The sequence below is a fragment of the Amborella trichopoda genome, chromosome 13, assembly GCF_054954075.1.
Source record: "Amborella trichopoda isolate Santa Cruz 75 chromosome 13, AtrichopodaSantaCruz75HAP2 v2.0, whole genome shotgun sequence".
Lineage (NCBI taxonomy): Eukaryota > Viridiplantae > Streptophyta > Magnoliopsida > Amborellales > Amborellaceae > Amborella > Amborella trichopoda.
The window spans coordinates 18101068-18120661 of NC_142348.1; the positions used below are offsets into that span (position 1 = coordinate 18101068).

The 19594-nt window shown below is 44.6% G+C and overlaps 1 protein-coding gene across 1 annotated transcript; it reads left to right on the plus strand.

Annotated features, from left to right (window-relative positions):
- Window positions 1-2911: 2911 nt before the first annotated feature.
- Window positions 2912-3736, plus strand: LOC148779061 (uncharacterized). The gene is made up of 2 exons (XM_088856586.1): window positions 2912-3012; window positions 3205-3736. Exons 1-2 carry the CDS (start codon window positions 2912-2914, stop codon window positions 3734-3736), a joined length of 633 nt encoding a protein of 210 aa, XP_088712712.1.
- Window positions 3737-19594: the final 15858 nt, after the last annotated feature.

Below are 19594 nucleotides of genomic sequence, written 5' to 3' on the forward strand. Positions count from 1 at the left end.
CCCAATTACCTCCTAAACCTCGACCTCAGACCTCCACTTCACTTAAACAAATCCCTATCACCTAATCCACCCAGAGTCTCGACCCAGGACTATCAAAGAGAATTCCCCCAACCGGATGCATCAGCCCTGCTTGAAGTTGATCCTTTCATCGGCAAACGAGATGAGGATAAAAGAGCCATGTTCCGTAGCAAAGCCTGATTAGAAGAAGAAATGTCAAGAGTATGGGTGTCCTCACTAGAGATTAATGAGAAGCCGTCCCAAGCCAATGATGAGGAGTTACAAGAGGCCCCAGAACAATGGGAAGAAGGCTGTCACGCTACACTCGATGAACTCAAAGAGATAAACCTAGGAGATGAAGCTGACCCTAGGCCCACGTTCATTTCGGCAACTATGTCGCCAGAAGATCTTACTGCCTTCTTGCGAGCAAATCGGGACATCTTTGCCTTGCATTACCATGAGATGCCTGGCTTAGATCCTTAAGTCGCAGTCCACCTTCTCGGCAACGATCCATCCCTCAAGCCTCTTAAGAAAAAAACAGGGAGGTTCAGACTTGATCTCAAAATGAAGATCGATGCTGAGTTGAGTAAGCTCAAGCAAGCAGTCTTCATTCGCAAAGTCAAGTACCCAAAGCGGCTGGCAAATGTTGTACCAATTAAGAAGAAAAACTACCAAATTAGGTTTGCATCTATTTTCATGATCTGAATTCTTCTTGCCCTAAGGATGACTTCCCATTGTCGTTTACAGAGATGCTCATCGACTCCACAACTCACTGTCAGATCTTCTCCTTCATGGATAGATTCTTTGGGTACAATCAAATACAAATGGCACCAGAAGATGAGGAAGCCACTGCATTCTTGATCTCAAAAGGGGTATTTTGCTACACAATGATGCCTTTCGGGTTGAAGAATGCTGGTGCTACGTATCAGAGAGCAATGACAACCATCTTCAAGGACATGATGCACAAGGAGGTGGATTGTTATGTGGATGACTTGGTGGTGAATTTCGAAATGAATAAGATGCTTATATGCGAGAGCAGGAAAAGGTGTTCGAACGGTTAGGCCTTCATCCGCTCAAGGTGGACCCACTAAAATGCACTTTTGGTGTATGTTCAGAAAATTTCTTGGGGTTCATTATTAAACACCGAGGGCTGGAAATTGAGCCTGTCAAGATCAAAGCAATCCAGGAAATGCTACCACCAGCTACATTGCGAGGGCTGTAGTCCCTTCCAGGGCAGCTGGCTTATATCCGTAGGTTCATCTCGAACTTCTCAGGTCACTGTAAGCCTTTTACGCACCTGTTAAAGAAGGATACCCCATTCATCTGGGATGAACCATGTTGGCGGCACGTGATGACATCAAGCAGTATTTACTCAATCCTCCAATGCTCTCTACACCGGTGTTGGGAAAACCTCTCATCCTGTATGTGATTGCTCTTGACGAGTCACTCGGGGCACTATTGGCACAAAACAATGACGAGGGGCAAGAGACCACGCTATATTATCTCAGCCGCAATATTCAAGGGGTTCAGAAGAATTATCCCCTTATCAAGAAGATGTGCCTGGCTTTGATCTTCATGGTACAAAAGCTCCATCATTATTTGCTCGGTCATGAAGTAAAGCTTATATCAAAAGTCGACACCATAAACTTTCTAATGACACGCCCATGCTTGTTAGGATGCCTTGCTAAGTGGGCATTATTGCAAATGGAATTCAATATTACATATGTACCACAAAAGGCCATCAAGGGTTAAGCTTTAGCTGATTTTCTTGCAGCACATCCAGTACCGACAAAATCTCCTTTATCAAATGACCTCCCAGATGAAGAAGCATTCTATACAAAACTTGCTCGAGTGTGGGAGATGTACTTCGACGGAGCCTTCCAATCTGATCGAGGATGCGCCGGAGTGGTATTCGTGACTCTGAAAGGAGGGATACTTACTCTATCCTTCTCTCTTACCAAAGATGGTTCCCACAATGAGGCGGAGTATCAGGCCCTCATAATTGGGTTGGAGATAGTCTTTGATTTAGACTTGGAGCAGATCAATATCTTCGATGTGAATTGGTCATTCGACAGCTTAAGGGGATTTATGGTGTGAGGAAGGACACTCTCAAGCCTTATCATGATACTGCAAAATCATATATGGCTCAATTTGATGATGTATCCTTGAGTCACATCCCCAGGAGATTAAACTCGCAGGCTAATGCCCTCGTAATGCTCGAAGCTACCACTCAACGGTCCTCACCAGGTCCCACGCCCATTTGGGTAGCAGAGTGGAAGCACATTGAATTGAGAACTGAAGTGGATGTAGGTGATGAGAGAATTCTCTTCCTTGAGTGCCCACCTTATCCATTTGAGGCACTTCTATCAGCCAAAGAAGTTATTTAAGCGGAGCAAGAAATGGCATAGAGTTAAGGAGCTGACGTTCAGAAGCAGGAACCAAAATTCTTCGACCCAATATGTGTGAAAATTGAGCAGGTAGAAGATTGGAGAGAGCCCTTCATTAGCTTTATAAAGCACGGTAGACTGCTTGAATATCGTGCTGAGCGCAATAATGTGCATCAAATGTCTGCCAAGTACACTCTCCTTGAAGGAGATGCTCTCTACAAACAGTCTTTTGACAATATTCTTCTCAGATGCGCACATGAGGCAAATAAGGAGTTAGAAGTAGTACACTCAGGTATCTGTGGATTGCATCAGTCTGATCTTAAGCTCTATGAACGAATACGCAGTTGGGATATTATTGGCATTCGATGGCTGCTGATTCCTTAAATTGTGCCAAGAAGTGTCAAGTGTGCCAAATGCATTTGAGCCTTATTCATCAGCTTCTAGAGCCCCTACACCCTACAGTGGCATCATAGCCCTTGTCTTAATGGGGTATGGATATCGTAGGACCTATCGACCCTCCCTCTACAATGGTTCATGTTTCTATTCTAGCAGCAATAAACTATTTCTCCAAGTGGGAGGAAGCGGTTCCCCTTAAGCAAGTTCCTGGGGCCACAGTTGCGAACTTCGTGTAGCAGCACATCATATACCGATTCGAGGTGCCTGACCGGATTATACCTGATAATGACCCTCAATTCAGAAGTCATCATATTGATCGCTTAGTTAATCAGTTTGGTTTCGAATGAAAGTACTCAACTATGTACCACCCTTGAGCCAACGGATTAACTGAGGCTTTCAATAAGACTCTGTGCAACGTTTTAAGGAAGTCGATATCAAAGTCGAAGAAGAATTGGCATGAGAAGCTTCTTGAAGCACTATGGGCCTATTGCACCACCACATGGAATGCCACCGAATGCACTTCTTATTCCCTGGTCTATGGGGATGAAGCAGTCTTGCCCCTTGAGATTCAACTCTCCTCGTTGTGTGTCGTCATACATCAAGGACTGATTGAAGATGAAAGAGTCAAGCTTCATTTTCAAGATTTGGATGCACTTGATGAAAAGAGGTTGAAAGTTGAACAGAACCTCAAACTCAATCAGAGTAGAATGCAGAGAGCCTTTGACAAGTCAGTCAAGGTCCGCTCATTTGCTCATGGGGACCTGGTTCTAGCCGTCAAAAGGCCAATCGTTATGCATGGACGTCGAAAAGGGAAGTTTGAACCTAAGTGGGAAGGCCCCTTCATAATCAAGAAAGTCTTGCTAAATGGGGTTTACATATTGACACATCCTTGTGGAGAAGAAGCAATGCCCCCGAATCAATGGGCAATACTTGAAGAAGTATTATCCCTAATATAATCTCAAAAAGTTCAATGTGAAATAGAAAAAGAGTTTAAAAAAAAATGAAAAGGAAAAGAAGCAAGAAAATTCAACAAAGTTTAACTCTTTTTATTGCATTAGAAGAGGTTACAAGTTACAATCAAAACCCATTATTACAGAGATTACAGATATATATTATCAAGCATTGTTCTTGCATCTGAGGAAAAGAGAACAGTTGACCCCTAGTGTTACTCTTGCATCTGAGGAAAGGACGGTTACAGGCCAAAAAATGCTCTTCCAATCTGAAGAAAAGAGAACATTTGACCCCCAGCATTGCTCTTGCATATGAGGAAAAGAGGATGGTTATAGGCCAAAAACTGCTCTCACATCGGAAGAAGGCAGAAGGGTTTTAGATCGAGTTCATAAGACATACAAAGCTGACCCTTCCGGTAAGGAACTGACCGATGATGGAGAGCATGCCCTCTTCACAATAAGTACCCTTTCACAGAACAACTTGGAGTTCACAGTTGTGCTGGAGGACTTGGCTTCCAATAGACTTCATAAGCCTAACGTTACCATTGGTCACCACCATTTACCTGCCCAAGTCATCGTCATGTGTGATCATCATCACGCATAACTTAGTGCCATGCGTGATCATCGCCGCACATGACTCAGCGCCGTGCATGATCATCGTCACGCATGACTCAGCGCCATGCACAATCATTGCCGCGTGCAACTCATCATCGAGCTTGACCACAGTCAGACACGATGAGCGCCATGTGCAACCTATCGCTGCGCATGTTGGCCTATGACTGATCAGATGCCTTGTGACCCTTCATCTCCCCCAGCAACTATTCAACTCCCTGTGACCCTTCAGTTCTCGTGACCCTTTGGTTACCTATGACCCTTTGTCTCCCTAGCGACCATGCACCTTCCCTGAGACCTCTTGTCTCTCCTTTGCGCCTGTTCACAATCTCGTGACCCCCAGGCTACTTACTAGGAAACCTCTCCACTCGCTAGAAACCCACTACCAAACTTTTGCTCTTCCTCTAAACCACCAGAAACCCTGGAAAGCTTGCGACAGGCCTTCGCTACACACTGGGTCCCTGTTTTCTCACTCCTCCGTTATCTCAGGACCCCTGCCGGAACTCCTATGGCTTCACTAACAAGACACCGGCAGCAGCGACCACCGCGAATGCCTCTGTGCTCCCTGTGTAACCCTGCTAGTGCTCCCTCTTCCCAAATGTAACCTTCTCTTTCTCGTCGAACTTCTAGCAATTGCCTCTAAGCCTCATGCTCATGCCGGAATCTCCACCGGGGAGTTTCCCTCTCTCACTGCTAAAGCCCACTAATGTTTTACCTTCGATAAAATGGTGAAAAGGGGTTTTACCGCCTTATATAGATGATGCTTCCTTGAAGTGTCGCAAGCAAATTGAATATGCTAGATAGGTCCCTAAAGGCCAAACGGTGATGGGCCGTACCGGGTCAGGCTCAGACCTGAAGCCCAAACAGAAGCTTACCTCCGCCCATGTAATGCTGACCAACAGGCGTTGAATGGATCAGGACCACGTCTGTCTCAAGCCAGAAGCCCAAACTCAGAACTAATGTCGTCTGTGATCAACCCCATCCATGACTAACGCTGTGCATGTTATTGGCACTCGTGCTAGCGCCGTTCTTACAAATGTCGCCCCTACTAGTGCCGTTTGTGCAAATGTCGTCCATGCTAGCACCTTCGTGCAACTGTCGTTAAGGCTAGTGTTGTGCGTGTTACTGCTGCCTATATTAGTGCCATGCATGTTTGAGCCTGGCCATCGCCGTGAGTGTTTTCACACGACCCTAGTGGAGTTGCACCTGTGCCTCAGCTATCATCCCCAGTGGAGCTATGAGCATGCCACTGCCCTTCATCCCTTGGGAGTCACACTTACCCCCTAATCCCCAGTGAAGTCCGCTCCTGTTTGTCATTCCTTGTTGGGCCATCATTGCCATCTGAGCCCTTTTCTTGTGTATGGCCCTAACCATTTTATCCTCAGGGAGTCGGATTGCCATCCAGATACCTATTCCCCATGGAGCTTCACCTACATGACAACCCACACAATGGTTTAGATGCCCGACCCTAAACGGCATGGTCCAAACTATACGACCTTAAACTATAGCGGAGGTCTAATTGCATGACCTTAAACTCCATGGTCTCAGCTGCATGAATTTAAACTGCATAGCCATGTTCCAAACTATATGACCTTAAACTGTAGCGAAGGTCTAGTTGCACGACCTTAAACTGTATGGTCCATGCTGCATGACTTTAAACTGCATAGTCATGGTCCAAGCTATAAGACCTTAAATTGTAGTACACATCCTGGCCGCATGACGTTAAACTGCTTTGCATAGGTTCAGGAGGCATGACCTTAAAATATACCTCCATACATATGTGCACAACACCTTTTGTGCGTACCACCCTCATAACTCCCCAGTGAATCCATTCACTTCATTACTATTCATCATTCCCTAGTGAGTCCTACCCATGCTCACAAACGGCAAGCCATCTCACCATCCATACTCGCCATCAGCTAGTGGGTCACCACTTTCCATTCAGATACCATCCATCATTGACAGGCAGCCTCCTGCCATCTCCCCAAAGTGAGTAAACCACCACCATTCTCACTCCATGGTCTCCACAGATTGCCATTCATCTTCACCATGATTCAGCTGTAAGACCTTAAACTATAGTATACGTCCTGACCATATGACGTTAAAGGCTTCGCACAGGTTCTGGAGGCATGACCCTAAACACACCCTCACAAAAAAGAAGAAGAAGAATAATGAGCATGGTGTAAACCTGAAAAAGGAAATGCCATGAGTAAAAATGACGGACAGGCATGGTCATGAAACTGTGAGTAAAAGAGTTCCGTAAACAAAAATTGGTTACGGTGAAAACCCAAAAAAGGGCACCGTGAATAAAAATGGAAAGAAGGCAGACATGTCCATCAAGTCATGGGCAAAAGAGCTTAATAAAAAGGAGGTTGATGAAAACCGTCTTTATGACACTACTTCCCCCCATTCCTAGTGAAAACCCGAAAAGGGTGCTCGGACCAATAAAAGCAGGTTGATGTAGCATTCTTCTTCACAGGCAGCTTCAGCCAGCATTTCAAGAAAAAAATCCTCGATAGCAGAAGATCCTGTTATCGAGACCCAAAAACAACATCCATAATAACAAGAAACTGTCAAACTAGGTCAATACCTATCTACAACAATCAGAGTGATGCCAATCATGGCCGCCTCGACAAAACCCCTCCCTGATCGGCCCAGATGTTTGGGATAGGCACAAAAAAGAGCCCCCGACTAGACCCAACAGGATGGGACATCAGAGATACTCTGCTTGTCAAAGCAAACCTAGCGTAGCAGCGAACAAATGCAACCAAAGATGTCCAACAGGGTGTAGACTTTAAAATCATCCCTCAAACAAACAAAAACAGTCCATGTGAGGGTGAGGATTTCGACAAGATCCCTCAAAGCTTTCTATCTCTCTTCCTCTCTCTTTCTTTACTTCTCTATCTCTATCTCTACTCCTCTATCTATTTCTCTACTTTTCTATCTCTTTCTCTATCTCTTTCTCTATTTCTCTATCTCTTTCTCTACTTTTCTATCTCTTTCTCTATCTCTTTATCTATTTCTCTATCTCTTTCTCTTTCTCTATTTCTTTCTTTACTTCTTTATCGCATTCTTTACTTCTCTATCTATTTATCTATCTCTTTCTCTATTTCTCTATTTCTCTATCTCTTTCTCTGTCTCTTTCTCTATTTCTCTATCTATTTCTCTATCTCTTTCTCTACTTCTCTATCTCTTTTTCTACTTCTCTATCTTATTCCTCAATCTCTCTTCTTCGCTATTTCTCTATCTCTTTCTATTTCTCTTTCTCTATCTCCCACCTCTCTTTCTCTTCTCTTCTTTTCTTCTCTTCTCTTGACATGCACGATAGTGGCAGCACCATGCATGCCCCTCTTTCTCTCTTTCACTCTCTTTCTCTTCCTCCTTTAGTATTGGGTGAACACGTAGCCCAGTTATTCTCTTCTTATCTTCTTCTCTCTTCTAACATGCACAGTAGTGGAAGCACCATGCATGCCTCTCTCTCTTTCTCTCTTTCTCTCTTCTTCCTATCTCTTCATCTATCTCTTTCTTTTCTTCTCCTTCGTCTGGGTGAACATGTAGCTCAATCGACATCTCTTCTTCGGTGCTGAGTGAACATGTAGCCCAGTCATCATCCTTCTTAAATGCTGGGTGAACACATAGCACAATCATCATCACAAGGCCATCACAGGTACTGTTTGATAGGGTGAGGACTTAAAATACTAATCCCCTCAAACACAAAACAGTCTAAGCGAAGGTGAGGACTTCGACAAGATCCCTCAAAAAATCTCTTCTCCCCCCAAAGTCTCCACGAATGGACCTGCGACAAATGCATCCAAACATCTGAGCATCCTAGTTGCAGCATTACATGGATATCTCCTCGACGTTCACATGGTCCTGTGGTTAGGAAGAAAAAGTAATGAAGCTAAAGGAAAGTTTTTGAATTTTGTCCTTCTCGCTTCTCTTGAAGCACAACATTCAGTGGGACAAGCTGTTTGAAGATATTTTTCAGCACCTTCGGTCCCCAATGCGGAATAAAAGAGAGCCGATCAATAAAGCCCTAACTTACAATGGAATTTTTGATAGCCTTAGAATTTCCCAGAACGAGTAATGATCTTCCTAACCATTTAAAACTGCCACCTTCCAAGTTTCATCACAATCTGACATGTCTAAGGCATTGTGGACAAAGAAACAATTTCAGAAAAATCGGTATCTAGCACCCTGAAATGGACCTATAACTAGAACCCCATTTTTAAAGCATGAAATGGATGTGGGACCACTGCCATTGGATCCAGCAATGTCAAAAACCCCATCGAATCAAGTTTCAGCTTAGAAAGACATTCCAGGACAAAGTTATGGGTAAAAGACTGAAAGAGGAGCAGCATGTTATTCCTCTGCGCCCTCCCTAAACCAATCTTCATTAAAAGAGACTGGTTTTCAAGGTCACGACCAGCAACTTTGAAGACCAATATCTCTTTCATTTCGGGTTGGATCGCGTTCATATTTTGTGAGCGTGTTTGTCTCGTCAAGACGAGCGTTTTGATATGTGGCATGTCCCATGATGATGTGCAAGTAGGGAGCACAGATAGAGAAAATTCTATGATTCATTGTAAAAGTTCCAGGAAAATCAGCAGCGATACACCTTGCTCGAGCGGCCATCTCATGGAGCTCACATGATAGATCGACATGAGAGCAGTTCCAGTGCATGCATAAGGTTTGAGGCTACATCTGGGCAAACCTCGTATGTGATGAACGGTGCGATATAACTCTCGAGGACATCAAAGTTACTGCAAAATTTCGATCGTCAGAATCCAAGTTCCAGCCAAAAATCCAAAACTACGAAATCTCCATTTGGGTACAAAATCGAGCTGCATTTGCTGTAACACGATCATGACGGCATGTATAGTGCAGTTCAGTGAAGAAATCAAGACAATACATCACGAAACGAGCGCGCTATCGATCAGAAGTTTCCAATCGTGGTCTAAGAACACGATCCATGATTTGAAATTAAATTGATAGTCATGTCGAGCTCAATGAGAAAACAATCATCTTTCGGTCAAATGGGCGCCGGAGCAACCCCGAATCGGCCTAAAAAATCACGCACGTTCTAAGGCAGCAACAGTAGGGATTGTTTTGAAATTTTATGTATTGTTGGGCAGGGGCAAAGCCATCATTTTGAACCTATTTTTAGATTTTATTTTAATTCAAATAAATTGTAAGTATCATTAATTAAGTTAAATTTTAGGCATCCACCCATGTTTTGGACCCAAGTTTATATAAACCACGCTATACCCCATTGTAATGGACCTTCAGTTTGATGAATAAAATTTAGAATTAAGCTTTGAGAATGAGGGCCATGTCTAGGAGAGTGAAAAAAATTTTAGTACCCCTCGATGAAGGTAATTTTCTCTCTCCTCCTCTTTCTTTCTCTCTCATCTTCTTTTCTCTCTCATCTTCTTTATTTCTCTCCTCTTCTTTCTTTCTCTCTCCTCTTCTTTTCTTCTCCCTCCTCATTTTTCTTCTCTTCCTTTCCTCTCTCGACATGAAGGGTGGCAAGCATCGCCAGTCATGTCTCACTTTCCATTTCTCTCTCTTCTCTCTTTCCTAATCTTCTTTCTCTCCTTTCTTCCTCTTGTTGCTTTCTTTCCTCTTTCCTTCCCCTTCTTTCCTAATCTTTCCTCTCCTTCTTAATTTTCTTTCTGTCTCTCCTTCTCTTTCTGTCTATCTTGTCTCTCTCCTGTCTCTCTCTCTTTCATCATGGACAGTGGAACCTATTGTCGTCCATGTTCTCTCTGAACCTATTGTCGTCCATGTTCTCTCTTACTCTCTCTCATCCCATGGATGGTGGAACCTATCACCGTCCATGTTTCCCTCTCCTTAACGTAGATGACAGAACCCTATCGCTGCCTATGCTTCTCTCTTTTCTCTATGCTATGACATGAACGACAGAACCCTATTGTTGTCCATGCTTCTCTATTTTCTCTCTCCTCTGATATGAACGACATAACCCTATCATCATCCATGCTTATCTCTTTTATCTCTCATCTGATATGGACGACATAACCCTATCATCATCTATGCTTCTCTCTTTTCTCTCTCCTCTAATATAGATGGAAAAAATCTATCACTGTCCATGCTTCTTGTTGTTCTCTCTCCTCTATCATAGACGACGGAACCCTATCGCCATCCATGCTTCTTTCTTTTCTCTCTCCTTTGTCATGGATGATGAAACCCTATCGCAGTCCATACTTCTCTCTTTTCTCTCTCCTTTATCATGGATGGCAAAACCCTATCACCTTCCATGCTTCTCTCGTTTCTCTCTCTTCAGTCTTGGATGGTGGAACCGATTGCCGCCCATGCTTATCTCTTTTCTCTCTCTTCAGTCTTGGATGGTGAAACCTATCACCGTCTATGCCTCTCTCTTTTCTCTCTCCTCTGTCATGGATGGTGGAACCCTATCACAGTCCATGCTTCTCTCTTTTCTCTCTCCTCTGTCAAGGACGATGGAACCCTAACGCCGTCCTTACTTCTCTCTTTTCCCTCTCCTCTTATCATCGTACTGGTCTAGCCCCATGTGTCAAGTTAATCACTTGGTCAAATTCCTATTTCTTCTCTTCTTTTTCCGTTATTCTACTTCTTTCTTCTCACCCTAATCTCTATCCTCTTATTCTTCCCTTCTTTTGAATGCGCACGCTCGTGTGCATTCACCTAAAGACAAGGTGAGGTCTCTTGACCCACTTGTCTTGTAAATTAACCATGTGTGCGTGATTACAGAAAAAGGAAAGTACAGGTCAAGGGAGGAGATTTCGAACCAGTTGTAGGACTGGGGGCCTTTTCATCGTGATCTAAGAGGGTGCCCATACGATTTAACTAGAGTGAGTCACAGACTCAGGTGAGGTGTGTCCCGCCTCACTTCAAATTCTCTCTCATTGGTTGGTGAACCTATCGTTGTTTTTAACAAGGTTCTCGAGAGAGCGGTCTCAAGTCCCTGGTTTTCCTTGAGACATGTGCAACCACGTTATCTCGACCTGGGGGCGAGATTGAGGCATCTAACCAGCCTCCCCTATGAAGCAATACTGGAGACGGGATAAAGGCACTAGGACTAGACCTAGGTACCTTAGAGGCTTGTCTGGGGTGTCGATCCATCATGCTTAACCTAAGCAAAGCCTCCATAAAGAGTGGGGGGATAAGTGAAGAAATGGATTAACCAAGAGGATTGAGAAAAGAAAAGGAGAGAGAGAGAGAGGAGAAGAGTGTAGAAGAGAGAATGAGAGAGAAAGAGAAGGGAAGAGTGGAAAAGAGAGAATGAGAGAGAGAAAGAGAAGATACGAAGAGAAAGTGAGAGAAAAAAATGGGGTAGGGAGAAGAGAGAAAGAGGGGAAGAGAGAGTAAGTGAGAAGGGAGGAAAAGAGAAAGAGAGAAGGGGGAGGAGACTGACAGCTATGCCACTGGAGAGAGAGACACAAAGAGAGACGAGGTTGGTAGGATGGGGGGGAGAGAGAAAAGAGAAGATAGAGAGAGAAGAGAAGAGAGAGAGAGGGAAAACATCTTGATGGGAGAGTCTGGTGGCTCAGGAGACCAGCACCTAGGTTGAAGAGACTAGAGGCTTGGGAGACCAGCACCTTGAGAGGAGTATAAGTTGATGTAGGGAGTAGGAAGTATAGGTGTAGGTGTTGAGTGTACTTTTATCACAGGTCAAATCAGATGACTCATCGTTCGCCTCAAGAAAAAGTATGAACACTTAGTCTCAATGAAAGACTAAGATTAAAATCGCATGGGGATAATGCAGTGAGCTTATAGAGGATGAATATGGTTCTCTCCATTCAAATGTGGCTATGATCGGAGTGTAGCTTAGTCTACGGATTTCGAGAATAGACCAGGGATTGTTTTAACACCAGTTTAAAGCTACCTAGATATGGCTTAACTCATCTCAATTTCGACACAGTCTAAAGCTGCTCAAAGATGACTGAACTTATCTCAGTTTCAGCGGTAGTCTATAGCTCTCCAAAGATGACTTAACCCTTCTCAGTTTTAGTGGCAATTTAAAGCTGCACAGAGATGGCTTAACCCATCTCAGTTTCAGTGGCAATTTAAAACTGCCCAGAGATGGCTTAACCTATCTCAGTTTCAACATCTCAGTCACAATGGCAGTCTAAAGCTACCCAGAGATGGCTTAAAACCATCTCAATCTCAACAACATTTTAAACTTGCCTAGAGATGGCTTAAAACCATCTCAATCTCAACAGCAGCTTAAAGCTGCCCAAAGATGGCTAAACCCGTCTCAGTTTCGACAATAGTCTTGAACTGCCCAACTATGGTTTAACCCATCGTCAGTATCATTGTTCGGTAGTTAAAGCCTTAAAAGCTTTACAGATCGTACGGTCGATTGATATTTGCAAGAAGGGAATTGTTTCTTTAGGAATAAGGAATGCTCTCGTTTAATCAACTCTGTTGAACTCTAGGCTTCTTACTTTATTACCCTTAAAAGGTTAGTATGGATTGAGTTGAAACAATAGAAGTGGCTACAACCCATTATTGTACGTCATTTTTGACATACTTACATCCCTCACACGAATAAGGAGAGAGCCAGTGACAACTTTGTCCTGCCGGTACTCAGGACACTGCCAAATCAAGGTTGTACTGGGGAATTAGCCTCAAACTAGACAACCTGCGAAGAGTACTATCATGTCAATAATGGACCTTATAATTGTAGCCCTATGCTAGTGGCTTCATAACAGTACTGGACCACCGTCGTCGCACTCGAAACGTTGAAAAACCCCCAAGGGTCAAATTTGGGCTCAATCTGACCTCTCAAGAGGGTTCTAAGTCCAAATTACCTTGAAATTGAGCGGGGGTCCACTACTGCTGTGTGGCTTCACCAAACTAGTCCCCAACCATGGAGGCTGCCATTTCACATCTCAAGATGAACTTTAGGGACCTATAGACCCTTCGTTTGGAACTGGAAAAGGCTTAGATTCTAACAAAGGCAAGGTCTTAACAACTTGTTCATTTTGACATGAGGCATGCACCATGGCGTGACCTAGAGTCACACCTTTTTTAGAAAGAAGATGAGCCTAAAACGGAGAAAATCAAGGTTTCAAGAGGAAGACATCTCGAACCTCGTGAAGCACAACTTGAGATCTGCGCATTAGATCATTGCAAAACTGAGTTCAATGCGACCATCTTGTGAAGGGGTACAAACTGGTATTACTTTTGCAGTTAATCTAAGGTCAGAAAGCACCAATCCCAAGGTTACAGAAAAGCAAGTTTACCCGGTTGCTTGAAAACCTTTTTTCGGTGACCTCCCAAATTCGAAAATATTGCAAATAAAGACCAAAACAGACTACAATTAATGCCAAACGACTCCGACAATCTCCTATTTTATTGATAAATAAAGTTAAGACTCAAAACATCACAGATCGAATAACATTGGCGGCCAAAGTTCACGAATCTAGCCGAACATTCATCCTTCAGAAAAAGGCTGCCGCAACACTATTAAAGGCCATCAAAATATTCAAAATTGAACGAACATCAAAGATATAATGAAAAATCATCTAAACCATCGCTGCAAGTTTCCAAAAAATCATCCAAGATCTCGCAATGAAGGGAGGCCCCTCAGAGAGGGATGGTCTCGTCATTAGCATAAAAGGTTTTAGAGGTGTTTTGGTCATTCTACCTAATTTTGGGATTTTCTTCTAATTTATTTTAATTTTAATTAAGCTTAGTTTTTTAGCATTGACCCTTGTTTAGTGGGTACTCTATATAAATAATCTTAGGTCAGTTGTAAAAGGACGGATTATTCACTACTAAAATAGAGGCATCACACTTGTTTTCACTCTCCTTTTGCTTCTAACCCTTAACCTTAATCTCACCGAGAGGAGAGAGAAAATACCCCTGAATGCGTAGTCCCATTTTATCTCTTTCTTAGGCTAAGCTACACCCCAATCCCTCTCTCTCTTTCTCTTCCTCTCTAATCGTTACCTCCCTCGCGCAATAACCCACTCTGTGCAAACGAGCAGTCCTGAGTAAACCCAAGAGTTCTAATCTTGGGACCAACGCTCTAACTTCCTCTCGTACAGTCGAGTTGAGTCGAGAGATGCATATGCTCTCTCTCTCTCAATCACTCGGGAGGAGTCATCCTGAGCCGGTAACCAAGAGGGGTCCAACTCGTCGGTTACCTCAAGTGCCCGAACGCCCAGTGCTTGCACGAAAAGGAAGATCCTTGTCGGCCTTTCTCCACTCTCTTTCCTTTTCCCAGTCAACCTCTTTGAGAGAATCATCACGGATGAGAACAATCGAACCCGCATCGCAATTTTAAGCATTAGAGAGAGAGAAGCGACTTGTCCAAAGCCTGAAGAGAGTCTGTGTCCAAACCGCGCTGGTAGACAGCTAGAGGGCTTCTTTATTATTCTAAGAGGGCGAATTGCCCGAGTGTGTCCCTGAACCCCAAATGGCGAGGTAAGCGTTTGAATGTATCCCCGTCGAAAAATTTCCATTTTTGTTGGTTCCTATCCGCACTCAAGAGAGCTCGTGTACTAACACCCACAAGCTTGCGACACGTGCAGACTCTCTACAGTTGTTTGAGAGAGGATTTCCTCCACTCGTGTCACAGCGCGCAAGGACCAAAGGAAGTCAGGCCCCGACCAAGTGGTCACTTCATTGTGGACACGCCACCTTATAGTTGGCTCGAACTGTTTTCAGGTGAAAGCTTCTCTTTTTTCTTTCTCCAATATTATAATGGGGTTCCATTATCCCTCCTTAGTCCAGATCGAGGATTTCTTCATCCTCATATTTGAGACCTCATCTTTATCATGCCTCCCCCCTATCCTACTCAAGTGGCCTGACTGGCCCTGCTATCTTAGTACGACCTAGGAAAACTAGGGGCATGGGTGCTCAAACCCCTTGTTCCTCCTCCTCCAGCATCAAAAGGAAATCCATTGATGTCAATTGCATGGGTGGCACCACAGCCACCCCTTCCCATAAGCACCCTGCCACTGACAGGCACCCCGCCAGTAGCAAGCTTCAATGTGGTCCTTGCGCCACTACTCCTCTTTGCTTGGTGGGCCTCAATAAGACCAGTCTCTATGGGTAACCCAAAGGTAACCCCACCCGTGTCGCACAAGGGTATGGCTACCACTAGCATGTCATTCACACACCACACTCTGACAATTCTTACGCCAGTCCGAGGGGTCATGTGACTGCCGCGTACACATGTACTCACATCATGGCTGACGGTCTAACCATCACCGTGACGAGAAGGGCAGGCAACAGCCCACCCCGGTCTCCTCAACTGCTTTGGGTTTCTTCAAACCCAAACTCAACACAGGTGGTTCCAAGGCCACAATGCCATGCATATTAATTTTGCAGCTCGGAGCAGCCCAAAGGCTGTAACCAAATGAGCACACAACTTTTGAGACGATCGAAGGTCTCACAGAAAAGTGCACATGCATGCTAGAGGCCATAAAGCCTCTCAAACTAAACAGGCGAGTATTGCAAATACTCAACCACCCCAAACACTACTATGGATCATGAACACACTTGCAGATCCAATGATGCTCTTAGCGAGAAGGGGAAAAAAGCATCCATTGTGCCCCTAACTGTCTATACTTGAAGAAGTTTCCCTCGAGCACCATCCTCTTCACTCCTCCATTCTTACACGCGCGAGCTAGCCCCTGTGGTAAGCCTCGGGATAGGAGGACACCCTCAGCGATGACCAGTTAGCACCCCCCTTCTTCAAACAGATTTAAGTACCCAAGGCAAACTACGAGCGCACTTCTTCTCAGGAACCATATGTTGTCTGAGTTGATTAACTTTGCCTGTGCCTCCATGGAGCGAGCTAGTCGGGAAGGAAATTGGAGTCTTTTTCGATTCTGGGGGAAGATCTACTAGAGCTTGCAGCTGAAACAAGCGAAGGGGATGGAAGTGTCGCTTCGGGAACAAAAAGTGGAGATTTCTATCTCAGAAGACCTATCATAACAGAACTGGTGCAACCCACTACAAAACATGGAGGAACCTGAGACAAGCAACACTGTTCATTGCAATGTCGTTGAAATACAGGAGGGTGAACCCACTTCGCCTAACCCACGGCCCCAAGGCCATCATGAGCTGATAGATGAGATATGGTCTCAAGGCCATCTTGTGCCCATTCAAGTCAAACAATGGCCCCAAGGTCTTCGAGTGTCAGACTTGACAGCCCAGAACCAATACTCACACATGCTACATGGCAATCCAAAGCTCAAAAGGGGCAAGCTCAGCCCTTATTGCTTGGAGTGCTAGATCGAGGTGTGAAAAGGACCCAGATCACCCCCCCTGCTGAATTGCCTGACTTTGATGAGAAAATCGAGGTAATGGTGGTAAGCCAAGGCAGAGAGGACCCTGAAAACCCAATGGCCCACTTCGAGAGCATATTGAACAACATCATGGACAAGCTCAAAGGGCTTGAAGAAGCTTGGCCAGCAGTGTCTTCTCACCAAGAGGCAAACTCCCCTCTCGAGCCGAAACACAAAGGGGAAGAAATACCTCAGCCTCCCCCTATGACCCAAAACCCGGGGCCTCCAAACCCTCCTATCTCCTTTGAAGACCAGCCCAATGTAGCTTCCCAAGCTATGCCATCAATGTTCATGCAAGAGGACTTCCAATGGATGATCAATAAAAGCATCCAAGGCTTACAAATGTAAAAAATACAAGAAAGTGTTTCATATAAGAAGCCTTATTGGCCTTTTATTGATCAAATCCCCTTCCCTATCGGGTATCAAAAAGGGAGATTACCGGTTTTCGATGGCACGGGCTCACCCCAGCAGCATGTGGCCCATTTCTTGTCTGCATGTCAGGAATCGACTTCAAACCCTAGACTGCTGCTTCTCCAGTTTGTAAAATCTCTGATTGGGCTCGCTTTCAAGTGGTATGCACGCTTACCACCAAACTCAATCCATTCCTAGCAAGAGATCGAACAATTGTTCTACAAACGCTTATACAAAGCAAACCTGGATGTCCAAGCAATAGAACTCCTCACAATGACTCAAGATGCGGATGAGTCAGTGGGCGAGTACATCTAGAAGTGGAGAGATCTCGCCATGTGCTAGAGCAACCGCGAGACTGACGTCATACAAACATGTATAAGGAACATGAAGAAAGAAATATCCTTACATGTTGAAGCCTCTAACCCCATCACTTTCTCCGACCTGATCACAAAGGTAGCTAAAATCGAAATCTTGGTAAGGCATCATGGAGAAAATCGAGCCCAAACCTCGGGAGAGGGGGGGGGGGGGGGGGGGGGGAGGGGGGTCATGCTCGTAATAATAGGTTTAACCCCCATGTTAGTCAACAAAAGAACTTGATCAGCACAACGGTCATGGCCACCTCTCTCCATCCTAAACCTGTGACTAATGTTGCCCCTTTACCAACATTAGACACCTCCTGAGGGATACCACTCAAGAATCATGGGGAACCACAACAACAATCGCCTCAAAAACAGAATTATAATAGAGTGCCTCTCCACAAAGCTACTATCGAACCGAAGAGTTCAAGCGAAGTTTGAATCAGCAATACAACTTGAATAAGGCATGGGTGCCAACTCTCTTGAAGATGCTGATTGAACAAGATATGGTGGTCCTTCCTTCCATCAAACGGCTGGAACAGGCGAAACTTGTCAATCACGCTAACTATTGTGCCTATCACCGAATTCTAGGTCACGTAGTGTAGGACTGCATTCAGCTGAAGGAGCACATTGAGGCCTTAATCCAAAAAGGGCAAATCGACTTGGAAAGCCTTAAGAAGGCTTTTGAAGCTTCAGAAGCTTCACGTATGGTCACAGTCCAAGAGGAATCGGCTGACAAAGCCCCTGTGACTAAACTATCTCCCCGCATGTTTCCTACCCTCTTTGACATAATGGTGCACTACAAGATGACAATGCCTTGTGCACCCATGAAACGGAGGCAGACCGTCGAAAAAGATCAAAACTCTTAGTGCCCCTATCATCAATTGAAGGGGCACGACTTATGCCACTGTTTCTTATTTCGTTCCATCTTGAAAAGGTATCTACGAAATGGTGAGATAGTTCTAACCGATGCACAACCTCCGCCTTTGAGAGAAACTCATGAAGTTAGGGCCCCACAACACGAGGAGTCCGGACAAGCTCGGAGTCCTATCACCAACACCTTGAAAACACTTACTACTGGTGTCCTTACAAGAGCGCCCACACCATGGGAAGTATATCATGGTCGTGGTAGGATGAAAAGTCTCAAAAGGGAGGTTTCTTATCAAACAAATGTGGTACCTGCACCCCGAGCTTAAGAGCCTCATCGGCGTAAAGAAAGGGAGAAAAACGAAAGGGGCCCCACAGGCACAACCTCATAATTTCAAACTCCCTTAGTACCCCGTCAAAGCGGGATCTTTTCCCCATCTTTCTACCCTGCATGACTTCATCCCAAGCCAAGTTCTCTTTGTAGAGGGCGGTAATACATCATTGCAAGGACTATCCAGGATGTACCCTATACTGGTGAGAAATCCTAAAAGCATACTGTGCTAGCGGTCTCGAAGGCAAGACCTTAAAAATGCCTCCCCATTGTCATGACAGTATGACATTAAAACTACCTCCCGAAAAAACAACCATTCAATAATGAAAGAGAGCAACAGGGAAAACACATGGGGGATCAAAAGGAGAAAAGAGAACCATTTCATATATATGTTGAAAGAACTTACAAAATCTTAGGAGGGCCTCAAAAGTGTGCAAAAATGGAATGAAAACCCCTTAAAAATGGTTGAGATCCTCGCGCATCTTCTCCTTTAGTTCTCATGTGTCCTCCAGCACGGCCTGCTTCCACTCATAAAGATGAGAAATGTCCTTGGCGACTGCCTCAAACAAATCAAGGACCGCCTTTGCCTTGGAGCTCAGCTGCTCCTATCATCTCCCGATGCTGACTCCACTGGTACTTCAAATCAGTCGTGCAGACTTGCAATGAAGTAATCTCATCCTCTATTTTCAAAATTTGACAAGAGAAGTCCACCTCTTCCTCCACAAAGGGAGCTTGGCAAGTAGTGAGCTGCTCCTTCTTTCCCTTGTGAACCTTCACAAGGGCCCATTGCTTAGCCGATCTCTCCCGTAAGGAAGCTATTAGTTCATCATGAGTCGCCTGCATCGAAGTTTAACATAAAAGAGCCTCGGCTCCCCAACCTGCAAGATTATGTTGCAACCCCTTCAGCTAGTCGAAAGTCCCTTCATTATCATAAATGGCCTTTAATCCAGCCATACAAGCCTCAACAGCCTCGATCTCCCCT

Coding starts and splice junctions, on each gene's coding strand:
- LOC148779061 (XM_088856586.1), top strand. CDS start 2,912: ATGGTTCATGTTTCTATTCTAGCAGCAATAAACTATTTCTCCAAGTGG. Junction 3,013..3,204: donor GCCACAGTTGCGAACTTCGT/GTAGCAGCACAT, acceptor CAACGTTTTAAG/GAAGTCGATATCAAAGTCGA.